The sequence below is a fragment of the Punctularia strigosozonata genome, assembly GCF_000264995.1.
Source record: "Punctularia strigosozonata HHB-11173 SS5 unplaced genomic scaffold PUNSTscaffold_3, whole genome shotgun sequence".
NCBI classification, from domain to species: Eukaryota; Fungi; Basidiomycota; class Agaricomycetes; order Corticiales; family Punctulariaceae; genus Punctularia; species Punctularia strigosozonata.
Window position 1 is genome coordinate 2,407,780 of NW_006767435.1, and position 23,045 is coordinate 2,430,824.

The following is a 23,045-nucleotide window of genomic DNA, read 5'->3' on the forward strand; positions in this document are numbered from 1 at the left end:
GCAGCCGTTGATGGGGCCTCCTCGTAAAGTAGCCGACCGGCCAGCAGTGCCAGCTCTGGCCCACTCTGATCCTAGTCCAATGGCAGTCCTCGGCGTCTTTTGTGACGATATGCTTCTTTTCACTCGAACGAGCGGCGAGCGCCCGCGACAATCGCCTTGTCCTGCCAGGTGCCCTGCATATGATGCGATAGCAAGTTTAGGTCCATATAAATCGACCACGTACATGTACCCTGCCAAGCCCGCGCCCTGGGGCGCCGCACGAAACATCCACTTCCGCCATGAACGACCTTCCGAACGAGCTATGGAACACCATCTTCGCGACAGCCTGCCTCGATGATGGATCTACAGGTCGTTCACTGTCTGCGGTAACGAAGACGGTTCGAGAGGCAACCGCTGGCGTCAAACTGGGCTCGGTTGCCCTCACCGGCGAGACGCAGGTCACGAAATTTCGGAACCTCCTTTTGCGCACAGAGACGTGCCGCAGGAAGATTCAGCATCTCTTTCTTTGCGTAGAGAACGCGCATGGACACAGTCCATGGACGGAGAGCCGGCAGGAGATACGCGAGTTGGAGGGCGAGCTCTTCTTGACTCCATGCGATGACCAACACGGACCGGGCTCGAAAGAGGACATACGTCGACGACTGAGAGCGCTATCCGCGCCCTTGGCTGACCGGAAGGCCGTCGTCACAGACTCGGTCGCCAGCATCATGTTGGCATCTGCACCTACGGTGGAACACATGACGATCCTGTCCCGCAACCTGGATCTTACGGCGTTTCACGCACATTTCAAGCGGCTCGTGGAGCTAACAGTGCAATACGACGCGTTCGTTCGACGCGATCCCGCCACGAGCAAACTGGTATACGTCCAGACGCAACCAGACCTTACCCTACCCACCGTTCGACACCTCCATCTGATCAACGACTCTCACGAAGGCTTTTCGCGAGTGTTCTCGCTCGTCAACTCGTGGTTCCCCTCCTTACTCCACCTTCGGCTTTCGGGAGTTGGGATATCCGATCTGGTCCCTGCAGCATTGCGCATATACTTGGACGTCCCGATAGATGACGTCGATCACGACCGTTCGTTGACCATGAAGGAGAAAGACCGACTGCGAGGTGGAATATACTGGGCGGGATACCTTCGTTTAGATCCCGACTCACACTTGGAAGCTCTCGCTCTTCATAACCTCATGGTCGTGCTCAAGCGCATATTCCTGCAGAAGGTTCCGAACAGGATTTCGAAAGCATGGGAAGCTCAAGGAACAATCTCCGCCGTTTTGCAATGGCTCGTGACCCGCGATAAGCAAGCTAGACTGGTGGTTATCAATCCGCATGAGCATTCCACCCCCGTTCAACTCGCGAAGGAGATCTGGTTGGGCGAAACAGCTGGGCGAGAGCGCTGGTGGGATGAGGTAGTGATGGAAAGCAGCCAACCACGTCCCCGGCACCCTTGAAGACGATAGAAACGTACGTATCTGGTCACCACAGACGTGCGCGATTCCTGACCATCAAATCAGAGTCTGCTCTCCGGGAGATCGAGGCCAAAGTTGCACCTCGCGCCCGTTGTCAGCGAACGGACAGGTTTGCTCGGCTCCGGTGCTCTCAGACAGGCGAATGCCGCGGGCCTGTTGCAAGCAAGGCCCCGCTCTCGACCCTGCGCCGGCATCAGTACAGTGCAAGCGCTCGATGCCACCTTTTGACTGACGGTGGAGTTCTAATTTCGAACACAATCATATCACTCACGTTCTTGCGAGTACTATTCCAGCTTGTTAGGTATGGCTTAGAACTGGCGATGTAATTGGTTGAGTTTGTACGTATTTCAGTTGACGAATATCATGCACCTCCAGGCTCCGTAGCATGGTCAGAGGGGAAATGACTTAAAGTGGCTTTATTGACTGAGCAGTTTCACACGTCGCGGAGGGTGTAGTATTATTATCCGGCGCGGTCCCAATACTGGCCTCAACGGTTCCCGTCGGCTCGTGTAGAGCTAACACACCGCCTCAACGATTCCCGTCGGCTCGTGTAGAGCTAACACACCGCCTCAGCCAACGTGTGCGTTACAGTACATGACGATCTATCCTATGGTAAGATCCGCCGGACGGCCGTGCCTGGCTGGGCTGCTGCCGCCGTCGGTGGCGAGCACGCGCAGCGCTGTCAGGCTTCATGCTCGGCTAGAATCATATCCTTGGAAAAGGCTTGGGATGGCGGCCCATCATTCCTTTCATTCCTTCATCTTTTCCATGCGCAAGGGGTCTTCCCCGCCTTACGTCCATGGCCACCCCCGCCCCGGACCGTCGACTAGGCATCGTGTGCACTCAGGAAGAATGGGAAGCGTCTCAGGTCCGGTTTCCGTCCATACACTGTCTCAGTGAGTATCCAATGCTTCCGCGCAGTAGGGCCTTGATCGACGTTCTCGAAAGGCCGGGGTGATACGATTGGCTTGACGGTGAGTTTGTACAATTATACGACGCGTCTCTCGCGTTGCTGAATGCGACGTTATGATCTAGCTGCGAACAGCATGCGGATTCTTGTCGTTCATCGCCGTCCTTCTGCTCTTCTTCGTCTTAGCGGTACGCCCTTCCAGCCCCCCCCGCCCCTTCCTTCCTTCATTTCATAAGCTAAGCGCTGCCGCAGCGGAACATGATCCGACGTCTGAGATTACCGGAGCCGCCGCAAATATTCATGGTGAGGAGTCCTCTCTAAGGCCTACGAGACGTCCTGAGCTGACTTACCGCCGTCACAGATCACGTTGTTCACGTTCGATGCCATGTTGGCTTGGGGCAGAGTGGTTGATGCCAAATGGATCGGGAAGGGGAGTATAATCGTCGGAGGATTCTGTACTATGGAAGGTATTGATTGGCATCTGTCGAGCTTACCGACATGGCCTGATACTTGATGTTCATCAAGGCGGAATAGAAACCATGGGAGAGGCCGGCGGTGCGATGACGACAATTGTACGTATAGCCCTCCTATGTCCAGCGCAAGGACTGCCTCTTATGCGCAAGACATTCACAGGTGATATCGGTGTACACGTTTCTTGCCGTATGGGCGCGTCAGAAGCTCGAGTCCAAATGGGTCGCGATGGGCATCGTGACCATGATATACTTGTACAACGCCATCTTCTTCGCCGTGGCCGTCACCAGGAATACCAACTTCGAGGCGCCTACTCCGGCAAGTTCCATCGGTGCCTCAATTTAGCCCGGACTTGACGGTTCTATGATAGAACTGGTGCTGGATCGGACCTCGGTACAATTCAGAGCGCGTTGCCGGCGAGTATTTCTGGCTATGGCTCGCATTAGGCGTGTCCATCGCGCTCTACATCCCCCTCTGGCTGTGGAAGCGGGGGAACATCACCATCGATGATCACAAATGGTGGTCGTTCGAGTTGCACCGGCAACGAGAGTACCGCTCGTTGCGGTCGATGGACATGCTCGCGTGAGTTGTCCATCCAACTTCGCCCGCATCACATTTCTGGACATTAACGCTCGTCCCTTGCAGATACCCCATCGTGTATTCGATATGCGTGCTTCCTCTTTCCATTACGCGCTGGATACAGTTCTATCACCCAGGACGGACACCCCCCGCCGCGCTCTCGTTTCTCTTTTCGTCGTTCTTCTCACTCAACGGCCTTTTCAACGTCATCCTCTTCCTATATACCCGCCCCGATCTCATTAGGGCACAAAGCCGTGAACGATCAGGCGCCACCGATAGGGGTGCACCACCGTCGCCAGTATCGAGCTCTTGCGACAACTCTCTCCGGGAGATGGACGATCACGGGTACCCTCCGTGATAGCTCGGGTTAATTAATGCATGGGCGAGCCATTACAGTGTTAAAGATGTGTTGTAATGATAGTATTCTACAGTTGCTGTAATGTATACAAGGTCCACTCAGTTTTCTCTCCACTGCTCCGAAGGATATCACGAAGATGCACGATCACGAAACAGCATCGTCGATGGAATAGTATCGTCGACGGGATGGACGTGGATCAACTCCTTCTGGAGAGGAATCTCCACGTGAATTGGTTGCATGGCTCCTGGGCCTGGTTCATTGGAGAGTCGCGGATGCTCGATGAGGAGATGCAGAAAAGTCTACTGTGCGCGTGAGTTGTTATATTCATGACATAGACCAGCGTGCACGCACCTGCCTCTCAAAAGACGTCCACTCCCGTCTCGGCCTTGGTAGCCCAGGTACTTGAATGTAGCCATCAAGGCGAACGACCGTCCCTTCCTCTTCGGGGTGATTGACCGCTTTCTTCTCAGTGCGTCGTACGTCACTTTCCTGTATGAACTGTAGAACGGCGCGGGATCCAGGGTCCGAGCGAACCGTGGGCTCGCGTGGGGTGAAGGATCTCGCCCTGCGAGGCACGCCAACGCTGGAGTTTACACCGGGGACTCCGGAGTGGCGCCGCGGGATCTTCGCCGAGGCTGGCGACGGCAATCGACCCTCTTCGAGGAAGTCGACCAGAGTGACGGACTGCGAGGGCTTGCCTGCCTGTACTTCGCTTGCATGTGGTTTGCTACGCAAGTGAGGACCGCGCAAGACGGCTCGCGGGATAACTTCGCGCAGGCCCTCCATGAACCTGACTTTGGCGGGGGACTCTTCTGAGCATGTCGTGCTCCTGATGGTCTCGCTCGACGCTGTCCCTGGCCGCCCAAATGGTCGCATTGACAACGTCCTGCTGCGAGATGGGCCGCCGTGCGGACTTTGAGGGGTGGCATGGATCGCTGGAGAAGTACGAGCCTGCGTATCCAACTCGTCAAGGAATTGCGAAAGGGATATGACACCTTGAGCATCTACCGGAGTAGGCAAGGAAGATTGACTCCCGACGGAAGAGCCGTCCGAGCGAGGAAGGGTAAGTGTCGAATCGCCATGAGTAGGATTGTCATTGACGCGAATGACCCTCCCCGGTTTACCATGTCGGGTTACTCGGTGTGATGGTTGGTCAAAGCCCTGGAGGCTGTATTTCTCGGAGAGAACGTAGGAGACATCCACGGCCTCCGGCTGGGCGAGCTCGTCCAGTAGCTTGTGATCATCCGACCAAAGAAAAACCGAGAAGAGGACGATCCGGTGGACATCGTAAGAGTCGGCGTGCTGACATGTGAACTGGAAGGCAACATACAGTCAGCCGACCCGTACAGTTCCGTGCCTGTGCTGCCACCGCTTACCAGGCCCTCTACCCTAGGTCCGCTAGCTGACGTTCGGTGGGCTTGGAATGGCATTACAATCCTATCTTCTACCTCAAGGCGAGAAGGGGGCCAATTACGTCGAGCAGAGAACGTTGCGAGATCCCATAGGGATACGTTAACAGGATCGCCGACGCGAGGCATGGCTAGGAGGGACATTCGAGACATTTCTTCGGACTGCGGAAGACCATGTATCAATGGAGAGTCCGGCAGAGCTGCGGATGCTTCAGCCAAAGAAGCCTGGTATTCGAAGCGATCGACGATTGAGCCGATGTCAGGAGTATCCGTTCGAGCATAAACAGAATGAGCAAGAGGAGGAGGGTCAGAATCCGCGGCAGGAGCGTCATCGAAAGATTCGAAATATAGCTGGATTATATCGTCGGCCTGCGGCGTATTCTGCTCGTGGCTGGTGGTCGTTTGCCAAATGTCTTCGAGAGCTCGTTCAAAATCACTCAGCAGTGACCAGCGCGATGCGGCCAACATTGGATCAATGTGAGGTGCCATCTCCGGAGCAATGTTGATAACACAGTGCGCCGGCGGGTTGGACCCAGAGACGCTGGTCGTCGAGTCCGCCATCGGCACTTTCAAGGAATTATCTGTTTCTTCAGATGAACCTGCAGAAGACGATGTCACTGTTTTCGGTCGACACAAAGGGCGGATTCGAGCAGGAAGGGCTATCGCGGACGGTCGCTGTTCGGGATCATGTGCCCAGCAATCTTGTACCAATTTCTGGATTTCCACGGGCATATTTTCTGGTAGGGGCGGTCTCTTTTGCTTGCTTGATACAATTTCCAGAACAAGAGAGTCAGGAGCATGGGCGAACGGTGGAACACCTGCATAGATCTGGTGTATGCATATTAGAGGCTGGCATTCGGGATCATCGTCAAGTTGCGCTCGCCTCATAGATGGTCATAGCCAGACTATAAATATCCGTCTTCCTGTTGATAATGCCCAAACACATCTGTTCTGGAGACATCCAGCGAGATGTTCCCGTGCCCATCCGGCCCGTAGATCTGCTGCGAATGGTCGTGGTATGCATCCGAAGCTTTGACAACCCGAAATCAGCGAGACAAGCGACTCCGCGCTCGTCAATCAATATATTCGACTAATAGCACGATTTTCAGCACAATAGCAGAACATGGAGGGCCGCTCGAGCTTACAGCTTTGAGGTCGCCGTGAACGACTGAGTGTTCGTGCAGATATATGAGCCCTAGAATGGCCTCCAAGATCTGTACAGAAATCAGGACACGGAATCGTCGTGGAGGCTGAAGTCTGCTTACGATTTGAATTCTATCCGCATCTGGATTGCTTCGTAGATAACTAGAGGCATCCGCTTGCTTTAAGGCGGATATAGCGAATGGCGGGTCTGCGATAGAACAGGCTCCGAAAAATGGCAAAATATGGGGATGGCGGAGGCGTTTCCATATATCAATCTCGCGCTGCAACACCTAGATCGAGTTCAGAAGGGATCCCCAACAGGCACAGAATATACCTGCATCAACAGGCAGACCCTTTCCCAACATTTTGACCGCAACTGCTGTACCATGCCAGTCCCCTTCAAAAACTGTGCCGTACCCACCCTCGCCAATCTTGCTCTCGTAGTGCACTATGACGTCCAGCGATGTTATAGCGAAGTCGTCGGGGACTGTCTTCATCCCACCCGACCGACGATGGAGAGCGTGGATCCCTTCCGTAAGTAACCTCCCTTCGATAGACTCTTGCATATGCGCTAAACGCTAATCAACCAAAGTAAGCTGAGATGATACGCTGCGCAAACAGTCGCGCACGTTGTGAATGCTTATCATAGCTTCCTGCATCTCCGTTCGCTGTACGCCAAGCAGCTATACAACAGTCAAATTCATGGCGTTTCTTGGCTATTATTGATCGACTCACGTTCAGTATAGCGAGATCGTTGTGTGCTACTTGATCAATCTGTTGTTGTAACAGGGCTACATCGAGGCGGCGAGCCTCCTCATGCTCCCTCTGTTGTCGGCGGATGTCAACCTCATTTCCTAACTGGATGCGACATGAGATTCATGATGCCTGCAAAGGCGTCGCACGAACGCACGCTGAAGAGGTCGCAAACTTGGTGCAATTCCCTGTACGCCCATGAGATAGTCTCGGCTATGTCGTCCCTCCAGAGAATCCGTTTCAAACGCGACTGACTTGAGAGTTCGCTGAGTTTAGCCTGCAATTTCTCCAAGGCACTAGTATTCCACCGGTCAGTTAGGCTGGTTGGTATGAACACATTAACCCGACCTTTCTAATTTTATGAACCGGGATAGTTGATCGACCGAAAGTACGTCGGCTACATCACCATGGCGAGCGCCCAGCAGGGTCATGACTTCCCGAACGTGGAAGATGAGCTTATTGCACTCGTTCCTGTTGTCCGCCATCTCCTGGACAACGGTGGAAAACCGGTATACCACCCTCACTATACCGCCAATCGCAGCTGCAACACCTGTTACACTGGAAATAGCGGATATCGCGTCCATGGTAGCACTGGGATTGATCCAGCGATAGTTGAGGGAGGGACAGTCCTGTCAGCCGAATCAAGCCCAGAGTCGGGGCAAGCCGCCAGTATTTGAGCTGGAATGGACGTATAGTCTTCTCTTCTTCATGATGCGCCCGAGGGTAAGTTTCGATAGCATGGATCCGGAGCAAGTGGGCCTGTGTCACGACAGAGGTAGAGCAAGCACTAGAGAACAGCTGCAGAGTATTCCCAGAAGGATGTATATAGATATAGCTAGATACTGTATCTGGTGGTCGGCATGATTCACATATGAGCCATTCACACCCTAGGGACCCTTTAACAAGGGCAATGTTGTGTATTTCCGACTCGAGAAGCTATGCTGCCTGACAGCCGCAGTAATGAGGGAGCTGCGAGCTCAACGAGGCTGAACGTAATTCGCTATGGCGTGGGGGTCTGGAAGAGCTGAGCGTGGCAGCGCTCAACAGCCTGAACTGAGGCCATATTCGTAGCGGCTGTAGAGTACATGTGTCTCCCACTCCTATATCATGAATAATCGCAGAACATACATGATGGAACGGCGTACAGTTGCGGACACCCAAAGACGACCAGTGGGGTTGCGAGTGAAACGGCTCGTTAGGCACCGTTCGGTTGGGGTTGATTCTGTGAGAATCAGGCGCCTGATTTGACTTTGCTTGACTTCTGTCCTCCTCATATGGCAATCCCCTGTTCTATTATGTTAAGTTTGTCTCACAGTCTTACCGTTTATGGTATGCGAGCAGAGCTAAATAATCTGATTCTTCCAGAATCAGGCGTCGCCGAACGGGGCCTTCCTTTTTCGATCTGACTTCAGATTCAGAATCAGTGTAGAGCGCCTGGGATGTACAAACAGTTTCAAGGCCAGTTAGATCTACATATATCGCAGTACACGCCATCATCTGAAGCGGCAGATGAACATCAAAACAGAAAATTGCGGTTATATCAACACTATTGCCAGTGCGACTCGGTGCCTTCCTGGTCTTCCATGGCTGTCGGGAAACGGGGTTCATCAGACCAACCGAATCTGTGTGCAAGTCCCGTTACTTCAGTACCATGCGAGAGTAAGAGTATACATACCCTGGAAGGAGCATCGTCGGGCTGCTCATGGCTTGCATCCTTAGACTAGGTGGCTCGGAAGGTGCGAAATCCATGGGCGCGTAATTCTCGAAAATAGGAAAGTTGGTTTCCGGAATCTGGACATAAGACTGATAATCCGCTGGAGTTTCCAGATAGGCCTCCTGAGCCGGCGGTTGATAGGCCACTTGAGCTCCTGACGTCGGCTGAAGGGAGAAGACGTGCATGAACTCGGTGGGTGGTCCTTGAGATGACGATTCCGAAGTAGAAGGTCTCTCGGAAGGTTGCCTGGATGGCAATCCCCTCTCTTTACGATGCTTGGCGACAAGCTCGGTCAGGAAGCGGCCGTACACCCTGGGCGTGTGACGATCATCAACCGCGACTTTGTCCGACGTGAAATCCCGTATGAGGCTGTCTATCATATCGAAGATCTCCAACACCTGCTCTTCCGTCAATATTCCTCGTTCAGACAACTCCGGCCTCAACAGCTACGGATACTCGTAAGCATTAGCTGACCATACTCGGACGAAGCACTGACTTTGAGCAAGAATGCCGACGCGAAGGATGCGTAGTTGAACCAGCCTACATAGAAATCAGCTCCCGAGGCTCAAGAATGATACGAAGCGGCATACCATCTGGTGCATACCGTATGTATGCAGACGGGACGATGCTATCTGTCATAGTAGTGACAACAGCCTTGGCCGCCTTGTAGGACTGCACGTTGGCGTGAGAATGCATTCAAGACACGGAAGCCATTGCCGCACCTTGATAAACAGTTCGTCATCCTCCGGCTGCAGGCCACGCTCGAATGCTTGCTGGATAGCGAAGGACAGCACGATGAGGCGCGAATATTCCATACAGCTGGTGAAAAGATTAACAAGGTATATCACGCGGTCAAATTGTCGACGTACTATGGCCACAACGCGCAACGAAAGTCATACAAGTCGGCTGCAACTAGATCCAGAAGGAATGTCAGAGGGGCACGGTCAACATGATAAGATATCGTACCTTCGGCGTACCGCTTCCGGTTCTGCGTGAACTTTTGTTGCCACTCTTCGTACAGTTCAGTGAGCCTAACGTCGAACCTCAGGGCGATCTCCCTGAAAGGAAGTGTCTATGCGAACGTCCTACGGTGAGACAAAAGTTCAAATCTTGGGCGAACGTTGATCACCTTGTCGAGGCCACTTGGAGACGTGGGGTCCGAGTATATCTCTTCCTGGAACTCCGCGAGCAATCGTAACATCATGTTGTACGCGCATAACGTGATGTCGCTCTGCAGGCATGGCTTACAATTGGCATATATGAGGCGGCTACAAGCGACTTACTGGTAGGTTTGACTTCGACCTGGCGTAAAAGTTGACGGAACTCCTGATGATACTAAGCGAGGATATTCAGCACTTGCTCGATGCGAGATCACGAGAACGTACTGATTATCCCGTATTGTCGACGGTTTGCCCCTGACGAGAATGTGAAACAATCAACGATGCTGAAAAGTGAGTAGCTTACCAGTGAACGGACATCGCGCGGTCTGCGTCAAAGCAGATCATCCACAGGCGGCATCGATTCAGAAACTCTCGATCTTGCGCTTCGCTTTTCAGCACGGGGGTTTCTTTTGTCCAATGTAAACCAATGTCAACCGCTATGCTGCAGGTGTGGATACTCAGAGATACTATTGTGTGACTCAGAGCAGCATTGCGCCTTACCCGATAGCAAGTCCAGCATATAGCCATCCTCGATCCTCCTCCCATCGCTTCGCCGGCGTAGAATAGAGGGCCATTATGAGGAAAGCTTGTGCCAACTCAACAGATTTGAACCCGTAAAGGAGCGCATTCGCAGCTTCGTTCTTTGCAAAATGCATCGCGAGCGGGTAACGCGAGGAAAGCCTTGGGATATAACGGCATGTGACCGCACAAACTAGCAGGCTGTTCAGCGTGAGTCGATGGCGAAGTATGCGCGGCGTACTCACTGACGGAGAAGAGGAACGGGGAGCGGGTGAACGTAGCATCAGGTGTGTGTATGACAGGATCTAAAAGTGGCACCCATGACTGAAAAGATCTTAGTTCATTCCCTGTGGACAGAAGCTATGTGCTGGGGCTTACATTAATCCGAGTATGATATCTGATGAGTTAGAGGAGTCAGTCAGATGTCCAGCACTGTGAAGCTGGTTGCCTTACACTTTGAATATTTCTTGCACATCCTCGTGGGTAACGACGCCGTGAACCAACAAGTCAGGTAGCCCATCTTGCTCTATCAACTTCTTCCGCGCATTCATATCATGGACGGGTCCTGGTGCGCGTATCGAATGAGCGAAATGTTTGTAGAGCACGTGAAGAGACCAGTACCGGGTTCGAAATAATCCTTGTTGGCAATGCCCTGCAACAACTGTTAATAGGGGCCACAAGACCGGTGTCGTGAAACGCACGACAGTGTCTTCGTCATTGTCGGCTGGACTTGGTGGTAATGGCACATGTTCGGGACGCTTGGCCTTGTTATGCAGAGACAAGTCAGCAAACAACCCGATCGGCACCGCCGAATCAGGCAGCGTCTGGATGTCTGGTTCCAGTGTGTTTGAATCTGAAAGAGGGGAGCTGATGGTCTGCCCTTCCGCCCCAGCGGGGTTGCGAGAGTGCTGTTGCGGGCTTGATTGGGAAGGGAACGGTTGCTGGAAACTCTCCTGAAGCCGGCGCAGCCACGACAGAACTTCGGAGTTGGAACGGTCGCGTGGGGCTGTGCGCTCTCTATACTCTGCCACAGCAAGCGGCGTCGCGCGGTAGGGATTATGCAGCTGGTTGTCCAGGTAAGCGCGAACTCGGCTCGGAGACGCCGGTCCACGCACTTGCTTCAGAAGAGTATCGATGACCTTGTCTTTCTCGCGTAATTGGGCTTGAAAATACTCTTTCTTACTGCAAACCAATGATTATCAGCGAACGGAGTGCTCTGCGTATGTCACTAGCGACGAACTTGGGGCCAGTCCTCGGCTTTCTGCCTTCGACAATACATTCTTTGTTCATCGACTGGCATTTCTCGCAAGTGTTCACGCCAGGAGGGAAACGGCATTTCATCTAAATGCAAGATGATGTATTAAGGGGGCATGAGAATCGAAAAGAAAAGCCAAGCTCACCTTGACTTTCTTACAGTTAATGCAGGCGCCCGGCCTGTGAGACGCTATGTCAGCATGAGGTTGCGTCGAAAGTGTGAGTATAGCTACGTACAGTCGTTGTTGACCTTTGGTCGCAGACGGCACAGTCGGATCGTCGCCATAGTCACTCTCGGCATCGCTTGCTGCCATCCTGGGGCGCTTAGCTGGCTTCCTTGATGACGTGGGTTTCGCAGGTTTGTTTCGAGCAGATCGCACAGCAGCAGAGGTTGTAATCGACGGTCCCGCAGCAGCTTGAGTTGTCACTGGTGCGGCCGACGTCCAAGACGACACGGAGGTCGACGAAGGCCTCGAGATTGCGGTAAACTCAGGGTGGGCTTGAGACGCACCACCGAACACGAACGGGCCTTCGCCGACGTTCGTGCCTATATAGGCAGGAGGCGACGTAGACTGTACAGCAGTACGGCGTTGAGGAGGATGCGCAGGAAGCCTGGACGTCAGCACCGGCCTCGATTCGGTTCTTTGGTGTGGCTGATATGATGGGTGCGGACCGGACACAGAGTATGGATCGGGGATCGGCTCGATGTAGTAGACGGGCTGCTGGATGCCGATCGGGGTGGGGTTGCTTGATTGCGATGACGATTGGCCATGATGCTGGGCGGCGCTAGCGAAGGGTCGCTGTGCTCCGATCCGTCCTCCATGCGCAGGGGGCGAAGGGATCTGGTTGGACCAAACATTCGATTGCCCCCCTGACGACATGGCCTGAGAAGGGTACATTGCACCACGAGGAGGGTAGTCGGACGGAAGGTTATGTCTAGGAACCTCAGTCGCGTAAACAGGCTGATAACTGATGTCGTGAGGCGGTGTGGTAGCGGCATACGGATTTTGCAGTGCATGCCCGTACTGAGAGTGCGCTACGACCCCCTGGGGATCAGTTGACTGGGGATGGCCCGACATGACAGAGTGGACAGGGACAGATCCTGGATCTTGCGAAGCAGGTGCCTGAGAATTTCGAGGGACATAACGGTACATTTGTGAATGCATATCCGGCTCATGTTCCGGCGCTTGATCGCCCCATGCGGTGTAAGGGTTGAGCGGGGGTTGACTAGCGTTGGGTGGCATCAAGGGGGAACTGCTGGCGGGTGCTGCTCGTCGGTGTCACTGCGGCGTCTACATCCAAGATGACTATATGTGAGTCCTTGTAAGAATGACAGCGTTGACCCCAATGCTCACAGATTCAGCGGCGACTGGGACTATCGCGCAGGTATGGGCGATAATCTGCCGGTCCTTGCGAATGCCCGGGGGCGGGTCGGAGCAATGCAGAGTCCGACACGTACGGAAGTTGAGTCCGAAAGGAAGATACCACGAGCGTCTATCCGCAAATAGGTCGGAGCGCCGCTGGCGAGGTGGAGAAACTCAAGGGGTGCAACGGTGGTGGGTGCTACGTGGGCCCGGGGAGCGTCGACTGGCTCAGTGAGCGTGCTGGACCGTCGGTGATGGCGAGGCCAAGAGTGGTCAAATGGGTTTGCTGCATCTCTTCCGTGTTCATATAAGTAGTGTGGATCGGTTTATATTCATGGGTTCCATGTCAGCGTCGTGAGAGCGAGGGCAATGCGGGAGAGGCTGTGACCCGTTCGGATTGCTGTAGACGACGGGGGCCGATATCCACCCAGCATGCTCACAGCCTTCACAGTCGTCTCCTCCTCACAGAACGTACGTCGACAATACTCGACGACACCAGTGGAATGCCGGCGCGGGACTATCTGCCAATCTGCTCATCCCATCTCCAAGGTCGCCAGGGAGACTTCAGTGGCGGATCACCCAGACAATACCGGGAGATGGTATTGTAAGAACCTTCCCGTCGGCGTCTCGCTTCGCCGTGTCGGCACCTTGCTCTCGTCACGGACAACACTCCTCAAAGCCCGCTAGTTGGCTGATCGTGCTTTACACGAGCTCTCGAACTTGTTCCCGGAACCCCAAGCTGGACTGCGGAGAGCTTCCGAGCTTCAGCGGGGTCTGATCTTGACCGCCCTTCAGAGCATTCGTCTCCGAACTGGGTATGTATGAAACGCGTGTGGCGCCAGTGGGACTAACAACATGACCGTAGTACTGCCAGCGCCCTATCGATCGTGGCTTCGTGAGTTGTGAGCCATCAAGTTCTCCGCTGTTGCCAGTATGCCTCGCAGCATACGTCAGGTCATGTATCAATGTCAATAACCATGTTAGTCTCTTTCGCTATCACGCTTAAGCCATGGCAGTCCTGAGCCCGGCACCTTCGATCGATACTCCATCCAGACTTCGTGGCACAATGAACCGGCGTCCACGGCAACACGTGTTGGCCCAGACAGCTTGACAACCCAACGTGCTCGGTCGATATGCACATATTGCCACCTGGACTTCCATCTAGACGAAGCCAGGGCGAGGTGCAAGCGATGGCTCGTTTATCGCTGTCCCATAATGCCTACGCCAGTCATATGGCAATCCCTGACCTCACAAGACTCGAGTTCAGCCAACGCGTCATTTGGTGTTCAGCATGACTCTACTTATGATTCGAATCTGCAGCGTGCGCGTCATCAACCATGTGCAACTGTTCCGCGCCCCACGTAACGGTAGTTGCTCAGGAAGTCAATAGTTGTACCGTACACGCTGGCTTCCCGTATAAGATATCGTCTTACAACGCATGAGTGCGCCAAGCTGCGTCTACGGCTCAGCTTCAGGCCACGGACTTCCCTGCTATTCCACAAGTTCACCCCATGATTTGCTTCAAAGTTCCCCGATCCCTTTCTCAGTAGTTTTACGTCAAGACGGTCTGTCAGACGGGCAATTAGATTCCACGTGTCTATAGTCAAAGAGCATTTGCGTCTGCATCGGGCCGCACGAGAACTGAGATAAGAATCAACGGTTCGAACACCCACGAGTTTGTCTCGACGGGGTGCCAATCATGCTGTGCCGTACACCTGGATTCGCCACGGGCCTCCACACGTCTGCCCTCCGCCATCGCTGCAAGGCATATTGCAGTCCCAAATCGACGCATCGACGGGTTTGCTTCCGCTGGCGTAGCTCGTTCCGCAGTAACACTCGTTCCCGTACTCCACCCCGGCCAAGGTGGCGCCGACGGACGCGCAGTGCGCCACACAGGCGCCGGGCGAGTTGTTTGCGAGCGTGACCTCCTGCGGGGACGCGAAGATGCGGGAGGCATTGTCCACCGCGCACCATGACTGTACGCTCCACCCTGTGGGGAGAACGGACGCAGGCGCCGGACCGTGCAAAGCGAAGACCTGTCGGAGGCCGGATCCGCCGCAGAAGAGGTTGTTATCGCCTGCGCAGCGAGGCAGGAAGCTGTCAAAACACTCCTGCGGGTCGTCGGTGGAGGGCAAAACCGAGTACGAGTTGGCACAGTGGCACTCATCGCCGTTTTCAACGCCGGCAAGTTCTACGGAGTCATCAATAGAGGAGCTAGAATGGTTGCACAACGGGACTTACTGTATCCCGCACTCAAGCAATGAGCAGTGCACCAAGCGGGCGTATTCAACGTCGACACCGCTACGACGGGATCAGAGAAAATCTCTCCGGTAATCTCGATGTTGGCGCAAGATACTGTGAGATCCCATGGCCAGGTGACGGGCGCAAGAGGTGCATAGGATGGATTCCAGTTGGCTCCGTAAACAGACACCCTGCTCGGTCCTCCGCAGAAGCCGGTCGATCCGGGACACGACGAACTACAATCTGCCAGGGCGGCCACCGGGGGCGGAAGCTCGCCCTTGTAGCCGGAGATAAATTGAGATCCGACGACCTGCAAACCTCCACACTGACAATCATTCCCACTATCTACTGCTACGATCTGGCAAATGGTAATAAGAATCACCACACGCTACGATCCAAACGATGGTCCTCACCTGGATAGGATAAGTCGAGCCTATGTTATTGAGACAGTAGTCGATGCAGTTCGACGGTGAATTGTTGCTGAGCTGTACCGTATCTCCCAGTTGCGTCACCCCTCCCGGCTTATTCTGCGCGCAGGGAATAGAGACGTGAAAAGACGGGGCAGGATTAAACTGCAGGGTAGTGGAAACCGTGAGGAACGGGATGGTCTCAAAATCGCCGGAAAAGATCTGGTATGTGTCGAAACCACCACAGGTCTGCGTGCTATCGCCGGAACAGGCAGTTTGACATTGAGAGTTGCTGACTACCTGATCGACATCGATGCTCCAAAAATTGGCACAAACGCAAGCGTTGCCATTCGTAACCGCGGCGACGGGATGGTTCTGCAGCTGGCAAGCCCACATGCAGTTCGTAGGCGAGTTTTGATCCCAGCTAAATGTACGAGACGGGCTTGTCCATGTACCGGTGATGCAGCCCGGGCTTGCGAGCACATTGCTCCACCCAACGGGGAAGATGGTCGGGGCTGAAGCTTCAGCGATGGCGATGGAGCTCTGCACCCATAGCACAGTAACGATCTTTACTATGGCAAGAAGCGATGTGTTGGTCATGGCTGAAGACTGCTGAGCAAGGTCGGAGGATGACCACTGCTGCAGGTTGTTGGCATATCCACCTCATATAGGAAGAGTTTCAGCGCTCTGGCTTGACATGCATAACAGGCCCACGATGAATGCGAGCGTACTAACCACGATCATGACAGTAATTCCGGAGACGGCGTACCTTAGCTGGAGGGCGTCGGTGATAGAGGTCAGATATAATCAAGTGACCAACACAAACGTGCATCCATATCAGACAGCTCCGGGCTTGAACTTAGGGAAAGGTCACAGACAGCGATGGCTCCGGTGAACGATCGTCCTCACGGCACCAAATATACAGGCTTCTGAAACTGCACATCCATACATCATGAGCAATGGTTCAAGGAACGAGGGCCATCAAGGCACGCACCGAATCTCGATGGATGGCGTTTAAGTGGTAAGTGGACTATAATCTAGAAGTGATAGATCCTTGTTCACCGGAGATGTTCGGCGATCCACGAGCGCATGCACAAGAGCACGTCGGGGTCACAATGCAGATCGCGGGACAATGAGTGCATGCATCATACGCTGGGTCCCGACCAGGGGAAAGATGGCTGGTCAACCATGACCGTCGATTCACATTTCTGTCTCGTTTCGGATAACAGTGGCTGACAAAGGGATACCATATTCACATTGCAACAGGCCAACAGATGCAATACATGCATACTACCCATTCCGTCCATCAGCCACAGATAAAAGGAGTGGTATAGGGTAGCTTACATTCGTACGCAAGCTATATCCGACTTGATTTTCCAATGCAGCGCGTCTCATAGATCCTGTCTTTTGTGGTATACCTCCATGGCAGGTTTCGCGCCAGAGGCCCTCAACTCGCTGGCAACTTTCTCCGCGCCTTCGAAAACACGGATCAGATTTCCGCCAGCGAGACCTGCAAGTTCGCGGCGAGTCCATCCGCGCGAGTACAGCTCCGCAATCTGCAAGCAGTTAGGCCGCTTCAGCGTGCAAGTACGGTCGTAAGCATCGGAGGACGCACAAGTTCGGGATATTTGGATACGTCGTCCAGTCCAGCCGGCGTGCTACCAATACCGTCGTAGTCGCTCCCGATACCGACACTGAAGTTAGGAGCCATCAACCCACGGGCACGCAATGGACGGTTAGTATGCACGCACTGCTTCCTGCCAGCCACGTTTCCGATATGGTCGATGTGATCGGCAACGAGTTTGAGGTCCGCCTTCTCAGGAGGTTTGGAGACGAAGAAAGGCGCGAAGTTAACCTGTCCGACAAGCACTACGTTAATCAAAGAACACTGGGTGAGCTTAGCACGGAAGCGACGTACCATGACGACGGCATCCGTCTGATCCTTCCCGGTGCCGATCAACTTCAGGATCTCGTCGGGCACATTTCTGGGTACGTTCGCAATTGCCCTTGCTGAAGAGTGGGACCAGATGACGGGCGCCTTGGACAGTTTGATCGCCTGGGCGGCCGTCGCGTCAGAGGTGTGTGAGAGGTCGACGAGCATCCCGAGGCGGTTCATCTCGTGGATAAGCGTGCGTCCAATCTCACTATTGGGATGTTAGTCAGTGAATTGCCGGTTAACTGGATGACGTCGCACCTGAGACCGCCATGCAGAGGTTCGATGGGTTCCAGAATGCCGCACGAGTCCGCGAAAGCGTTGTGGCACGAATGCGTAAGGGTCATATAGCGAACACCGAGTTCGTAAAACTGGCGGAGGGCAGCAAGCGAGTTGCCAATTTGGTGGCCGCTATAACGCGACATCGGCATTACGTTAGGACGGATCTGGCAGTATTGCGCACTAACCCTTCGATGCCGAGGAAACTGGCAATCTTGCCGCGGATGATGGCCTCTTTCGCATCGCCAGTTCCCAAAGACAATTGGAAAGTCTACGCAAAATATGTTCAGAGATGCACTAGACAACGACGCATGCGTACATCCGGGTACTTCTCGATGAGCAGTTTCGCAACGTCGATCTGTTCTAACGTGTCCCTATAATGATGCGTTCATGAGGTCACTGCCCCACGGCATCACCTCATCGGTGTGGCCTCACCTGACGCGCCAGGTTGCGTTGAGGAAGTCCGGTCCAGCAGAGTCTCCGTCAGGGCAGCCGACGTAGACCGACCTGTGAGCGGGCATCAATCACGAGGGTATGACAAACCGGCATGATTATACTCGCCAGAAGAAGCCACCTACTTGGCCCTTCTTCAGACGGGGGATGTCTACGTGAGCAGGCATCTCCTTCTCAAGGTCGATGGCCGTGACATTATTCGAGTACAGCCCGCGGGCAAGGATAGGTAGATCTGTAACATACGTCAACTGGGTTCAGCCTAAGCTGCGAGGGTAGTCCTCACCGATGTGCCCATCCTGTCCAACAATTGAATATTATCGGCATATACTTCAGAAGCCACTATAGCTCACGATGATTGGGGCTTCTTTCAAAATGACATGAGCCGCCTTCAACGGATCCTTCGGCAACGTTCCTCTGTCTCCAGTGCCAAGGTTGAGTTTGTCCGCGGCGACGAACATCACAATGAGGGCCGCGACGAAAACCGCAGTGAGCACCCCTGAGACGATTACGCGCACTTTGGCTGCGCGAGCGATGCGTTCGTGCGCTTCATGTTCCTCGTCGGAGCGCGCAAAGGGGCGACTATTCGAGAGCAAGGGCGCGGTTTCTTCACCATTGGACGCCATGGTTGTGGTCGTGGTCAGCGTTGAACACGCGAGTCGGGCGATGTGGACCCATGCGCGCGACTCGAAGCGGCAAAGCACGACGCCGCAGTCGCGATAAACGTCACCATACTGTATGGCCACCAGGGGCTGTGCTCAGGGCGTGCAAAGCGAACCGTCAGTGCAACTTGACCACATGTTTTGCTTTGTCTGTCGGGCCACATAGACGAAGAAGTGACGATATCTGCAATGTATTGGCAAGGCGAAGTAGAAGAAAGTTCGACTTGACTGGATTTCCTCGGGATAGACACACAAAGCCAAGTAATCCTGCTAGTAGCATTGCATGCCTGTTGGCATCCCATCCAAGAACATTACATTCAAGGGCCATTCATTCCGGATCCATGCTTTGTGTTCTTGAGGACGTCCTCATGGGCCACGACCGAACTCCTGCAATGCCAGCGCCCGTCCCTGGGGGTATAAAGAGGCAGATGGTTTGGTAGACTCTGCCAGCACCTGAGCTTTTGATCGTCCCTCGTTAACCATTCTAACTGCTCGCAAAGGCATGTCTACCACACTATATGTGATATTGACTGACCAAATCTCGACTTCGCCCACAGCTCTGGATTTGACGCGGTTTGCTTTAAGAAACAGCGTACAACTTACACATTCCTAATCTGCATGTACGTCATCGCCCTAAAGCGCCGTAAACCATATACTCATCTGCTTTCTATATATCTAGTCACCGTCGAGATGTCTTCTCAACCTAACCAGCAGTCTACCCCCGCCTATCAGGGTGGCGCCACACTCACTCGGGTCTCTGCACGGATGCCTCAGGGCCAGAACCATCCCAGCAGCCCAAGTCGTCCTGCGTCCGCACGTTCGAAGACAACAAATAGCCCACAAAAGTCGAAACACGGTGCGAACGGAGCACAGTCCTCCCTGAACGTTAAAAAGTGAAACAAGGAAGAATTTTACCGGCTGCTGGCGTAAAATCTAATGTATCACTCATCTACTGTCGATCAGTAGTATATCGGAAATTCAACAAATCGAGAGGACTTTTCCCATTATATGTAGTGCCGACTTGCCAGCTCAAAGGTCTCGCTGTCACGCGGTCAGACAGACTCTCAAATCTCTCGAAGCCATCCGATTTCTGCTGCTTGGTAAACGGCAACTACCCCATTACCGCGTATTGACTGGGCGCGCTCGTGGCGGCTATTATCCGATGGGCATGGGGAATCGTATAAATTATGACTTTCGCGATCCCGATGTCTTAATGAATTCGTTTCTCTACCCATTTTAGAGATACTTATGTACGTGGCACAGATATGTACATGGATATTCAAGGCCTAGGTAGTAGGCTCTACGTGTTATCGATGACGCAATGGACCCTTTCTTTACAACAACAAGCGGGGTCTCCGTTCGCTACTTCATGCTCGCCGCGGAAACATTCGGACAGGATCAGTGTGGATGCCAGCGTCTTGCAGATCATATAGTTGATGGGATCGGATATCATGAATGATCATTTCGCAGATGTCAGGAGATGTGTGAGTGATTGACAATGCAGTCCCTGCCAGTGCGTGCATAGTAGGTGCATACATCGATTAGTACTTATCGTCCGAACGGCTTGCAACAGGGATCGACGAAGCATCAGTGCTATATCCTGGTGCAGACGAAGCTGATGTTGTCCGGAGCCTCAAGGGCAAAATACGGGTGCCCACTGATGCCACCCCTTCGTTCCGCTGGCAAGGCTTCCGCGTCGAGGTACATGCTTTGCGTGCGCAAGCATCTACAGATCTGATCAACTCCTCACAGGACTTGGTTCGGGTGATCATACTGCATAATAACCTCAAGTCGGTTCAAGTCGAGCTGCCTGTGTGGATTGTGACGGACACTTCGCCACGTAACGTTCTTCTCGAACCACCTAATACCTCGCTCTCCGTTGTTGGCACACCACCGGCCCGACACATATGCCAAGCTCACGACACGAGGACCTCTTATGGGCCCGTGGTGATGTGGTAAAACGACTCAGGCAGCAGGATAACGTTCGTTTCGGTCACGTAACTCCGTACATATCCTGCTCGTGTATCTTGTCGTATGGATGCTGCTATGTCTGGCTGCATCTCGGAGCCCACCAATGCGATCATTGACCGAACAGCAACGTTCAAGAGCGCGAAAAAAGACATCGCCAAAAAGAAGCAGGAGCACGGCCGATACACATCATCGCCATATCGAAGGCTAGAGTGCCTCCGTGGTGTTGAACAAGAACTACAGAAGCGTTTTCGATAGATCATCAGACGCCTTTGACCGATCTTGATGTGCGGATCCAGATGAGGCTATACGAGGGATACGCAAAGGAGTGGCGTCCAGAGCGAGGCAGCGCGAAGGGTTATGTGATGTTGGTTGCGAATGTGGCGTTGAGTACCGCACGAGGTATAAGACCAGGTGACGGGGAGCGGAAGAGGAGAAGTTCCACCCTCGTGAGGAGCGGGTGAGACTTGAATTGACGGCGAACTCGGGACAAGCTTAGACGGGCGTTGACGTCGAGGCAAATATAGTCGAAGCTGACAGAGCTCTGAGAACGTTAATCCTGCGCGCTGCGCCTGGTTTGGCCGGCGTGATTGGGTCCCGTCCAGAGCAGACTGGCCGTATCTGGCAGCAGCAATGCTCGTATCGGAGCGGGAAGCACTATCGGAGGTGGTCAGAGACCGCCTTCCTCTGATAAATAAAGAGCGAGCCGCCGAGTCGAGCCCGCGACGCGATATGGAGAGAATGCAGGGGAGTTCTTTTTTGCCGGTGACGTTTGAGTATGACGGCGTCGAGGAGCCTCTGGAAGGCGAGCATGACGGTGTTGGAGTGGTCTTTGACATCGTCGTTCGTCGGGACAGAGAAACGGCCGCGAGTTCGTCCGAGCACGCCGTCCGCCGTATACTTGGCGGCGCGGACCAATGAGAGCAGCAGGCCTAGACAATAGGCGGGGAACGACGGATAGGGCAGGCCAATGACAGGCGAGAAGGCCGGGAAGACGAAGGATATCAAATCCTTGCGAAAGATGCGGATCAGATTGAGATCAAGATTGGCGCCGGCGCCTGGTGAGCGGCGCATGCCATCGTCCGCGACGAGCACAGGCCTGTGGGCTGCCTTGTGCGCCGGTTGGGGGCCGATGGGAGTGCTGATGTGGGCGGCGACGGTGCCAGCGATGCGCCAGGGAGCGGTGCCTACCGGGAGAGACGACGACTCGGACGTTGGCGGGATACAATTAGAATCCACGCGGCTTACGTCAGCGACACCGGAAGAGGACCAGCTGTGCTCCGAGCCACCACCTTCCTTCGCCTTCGCCCTTTTGAGCGCGGGCTGCCATCCCGGCACTGCCCCGCCCCCATGCCCCGTCGTCGTTTCGCCTCCTGAACGCCGTCTCACGTTCCCTCCCGCCGCCGCCGTCGCCGCTTCCCCGACGCGCTCGACCGCGCCATGTTGCGCTCGCAGAAACCGGACGCAAAGTACAACGTCACCACCGATTGTGAGTTTCCTGCCCATCCAGCCCCTCCTCCCCGCACCGCGCGCTCATCGCACGCACTGCAGTCCCCCATCTCGGGCTCCATCAGGCAGCCGCGACAGGCAACGTCGGCCTTGTCAAGTACGCTCTCCAGGAGGGCCAGCCCATCAACTCCGTTCTCGACGGCGTCCTCCCACTGCACGCCGCCGCCTCTGGTGGCTCAGAAATCGTCGTCAGGCTACTCATAGATGCTGGCGCCGACGTCAACGCCCCCCGTCTACCTCGCCGCTACATCACCTCCTCCTCCTCTCACCCCTCCCACCACCATGACCGCCACAAAGCAGATAGGGACAGGGATAGGGACCGCGAACCACGCATGCCCGTGGGCACCTCAGGATCCACCCCACTCCACTTTGCCGCAGCCAATGGACACGAGGCCGTCGTCCGCATATTGCTCAAGCACGGCGCTCGCGCTGACAAACCAGACAAGAACGGCATCCTACCCGAGAAGGTCGCCCGCGACAACGGCTGGGTGCG

At 54.4% G+C, this 23,045-nt stretch overlaps 10 protein-coding genes across 10 annotated transcripts; 4 read left to right on the plus strand and 6 right to left on the minus strand.

The window, feature by feature from the left end:
* Window positions 1–278: 278 nt before the first annotated feature.
* PUNSTDRAFT_132106 (uncharacterized protein) lies at window positions 279–1,451 on the plus strand (the record flags this gene model as incomplete). The annotated part of the gene is made up of 1 exon (XM_007381428.1): window positions 279–1,451. One exon carries the CDS (start codon window positions 279–281, stop codon window positions 1,449–1,451), a length of 1,173 nt encoding a protein of 390 aa, XP_007381490.1.
* Window positions 1,452–2,268: 817 nt separating this feature from the next.
* Window positions 2,269–3,787, plus strand: PUNSTDRAFT_125070 (uncharacterized protein; the record flags this gene model as incomplete). Its single annotated transcript, XM_007381429.1, has 9 exons — window positions 2,269–2,365; window positions 2,418–2,443; window positions 2,505–2,567; window positions 2,632–2,682; window positions 2,741–2,846; window positions 2,905–2,951; window positions 3,013–3,168; window positions 3,221–3,432; window positions 3,496–3,787. The coding sequence occupies 9 exons, from the start codon at window positions 2,269–2,271 to the stop codon at window positions 3,785–3,787; spliced, it is 1,050 nt and encodes a 349-aa protein (XP_007381491.1).
* Window positions 3,788–3,915: 128 nt separating this feature from the next.
* On the minus strand, window positions 3,916–5,757 carry PUNSTDRAFT_132108 (uncharacterized protein; the record flags this gene model as incomplete). Its single annotated transcript, XM_007381430.1, has 3 exons — window positions 3,916–4,086; window positions 4,139–5,101; window positions 5,164–5,757. The coding sequence occupies 3 exons, from the start codon at window positions 5,755–5,757 to the stop codon at window positions 3,916–3,918; spliced, it is 1,728 nt and encodes a 575-aa protein (XP_007381492.1).
* Window positions 5,758–6,064: 307 nt separating this feature from the next.
* Window positions 6,065–6,620, minus strand: PUNSTDRAFT_63395 (kinase-like protein; the record flags this gene model as incomplete). The annotated part of the gene is made up of 3 exons (XM_007381431.1): window positions 6,065–6,286; window positions 6,342–6,410; window positions 6,462–6,620. Coding segments are annotated over 3 exons (450 nt in total), but the record flags the coding sequence as incomplete, so codon positions are not given.
* A 1,950-nt stretch (window positions 6,621–8,570) lies between these two features.
* On the minus strand, window positions 8,571–12,511 carry PUNSTDRAFT_99325 (uncharacterized protein). The gene is made up of 20 exons (XM_007381432.1): window positions 11,977–12,511; window positions 11,886–11,919; window positions 11,726–11,826; window positions 11,187–11,667; window positions 11,107–11,137; window positions 10,939–11,050; window positions 10,864–10,882; window positions 10,731–10,809; window positions 10,468–10,678; window positions 10,271–10,408; window positions 10,192–10,221; window positions 10,090–10,141; window positions 9,936–10,037; window positions 9,773–9,878; window positions 9,676–9,718; window positions 9,529–9,625; window positions 9,397–9,478; window positions 9,303–9,346; window positions 8,768–9,252; window positions 8,571–8,714 (listed from the first exon to the last, which is right to left on the minus strand). The coding sequence occupies exons 1-20, from the start codon at window positions 12,051–12,053 to the stop codon at window positions 8,639–8,641; spliced, it is 2,400 nt and encodes a 799-aa protein (XP_007381494.1). The 5' UTR covers window positions 12,054–12,511; the 3' UTR covers window positions 8,571–8,638.
* Window positions 12,512–14,800: 2,289 nt separating this feature from the next.
* PUNSTDRAFT_142164 (uncharacterized protein) lies at window positions 14,801–16,525 on the minus strand (the record flags this gene model as incomplete). Its single annotated transcript, XM_007381433.1, has 4 exons — window positions 16,483–16,525; window positions 15,758–16,413; window positions 15,345–15,702; window positions 14,801–15,294 (listed from the first exon to the last, which is right to left on the minus strand). Exons 1-4 carry the CDS (start codon window positions 16,493–16,495, stop codon window positions 14,801–14,803), a joined length of 1,521 nt encoding a protein of 506 aa, XP_007381495.1. The 5' UTR covers window positions 16,496–16,525.
* Window positions 16,526–16,920: 395 nt separating this feature from the next.
* On the minus strand, window positions 16,921–19,106 carry PUNSTDRAFT_50766 (uncharacterized protein). The gene is made up of 12 exons (XM_007381434.1): window positions 18,767–19,106; window positions 18,700–18,712; window positions 18,525–18,648; window positions 18,399–18,470; window positions 18,283–18,337; window positions 18,152–18,234; window positions 17,946–18,095; window positions 17,670–17,895; window positions 17,503–17,606; window positions 17,367–17,445; window positions 17,096–17,307; window positions 16,921–17,041 (listed from the first exon to the last, which is right to left on the minus strand). The coding sequence occupies exons 1-11, from the start codon at window positions 19,037–19,039 to the stop codon at window positions 17,143–17,145; spliced, it is 1,344 nt and encodes a 447-aa protein (XP_007381496.1). The 5' UTR covers window positions 19,040–19,106; the 3' UTR covers window positions 16,921–17,041; window positions 17,096–17,142.
* Window positions 19,107–19,765: 659 nt separating this feature from the next.
* Window positions 19,766–21,034, plus strand: PUNSTDRAFT_43057 (uncharacterized protein; the record flags this gene model as incomplete). The annotated part of the gene is made up of 4 exons (XM_007381435.1): window positions 19,766–19,931; window positions 20,316–20,325; window positions 20,546–20,559; window positions 20,649–21,034. 4 exons carry the CDS (start codon window positions 19,766–19,768, stop codon window positions 21,032–21,034), a joined length of 576 nt encoding a protein of 191 aa, XP_007381497.1.
* Window positions 21,035–21,596: 562 nt separating this feature from the next.
* PUNSTDRAFT_132111 (uncharacterized protein) lies at window positions 21,597–22,373 on the minus strand (the record flags this gene model as incomplete). The annotated part of the gene is made up of 3 exons (XM_007381436.1): window positions 21,597–21,700; window positions 21,814–22,249; window positions 22,314–22,373. The coding sequence occupies 3 exons, from the start codon at window positions 22,371–22,373 to the stop codon at window positions 21,597–21,599; spliced, it is 600 nt and encodes a 199-aa protein (XP_007381498.1).
* Window positions 22,374–22,647: 274 nt separating this feature from the next.
* Window positions 22,648–22,944, plus strand: PUNSTDRAFT_29276 (uncharacterized protein; the record flags this gene model as incomplete). Its single annotated transcript, XM_007381437.1, has 1 exon — window positions 22,648–22,944. A coding segment is annotated over one exon (297 nt), but the record flags the coding sequence as incomplete, so codon positions are not given.
* Between the last annotated feature and the right edge of the window lie 101 nt (window positions 22,945–23,045).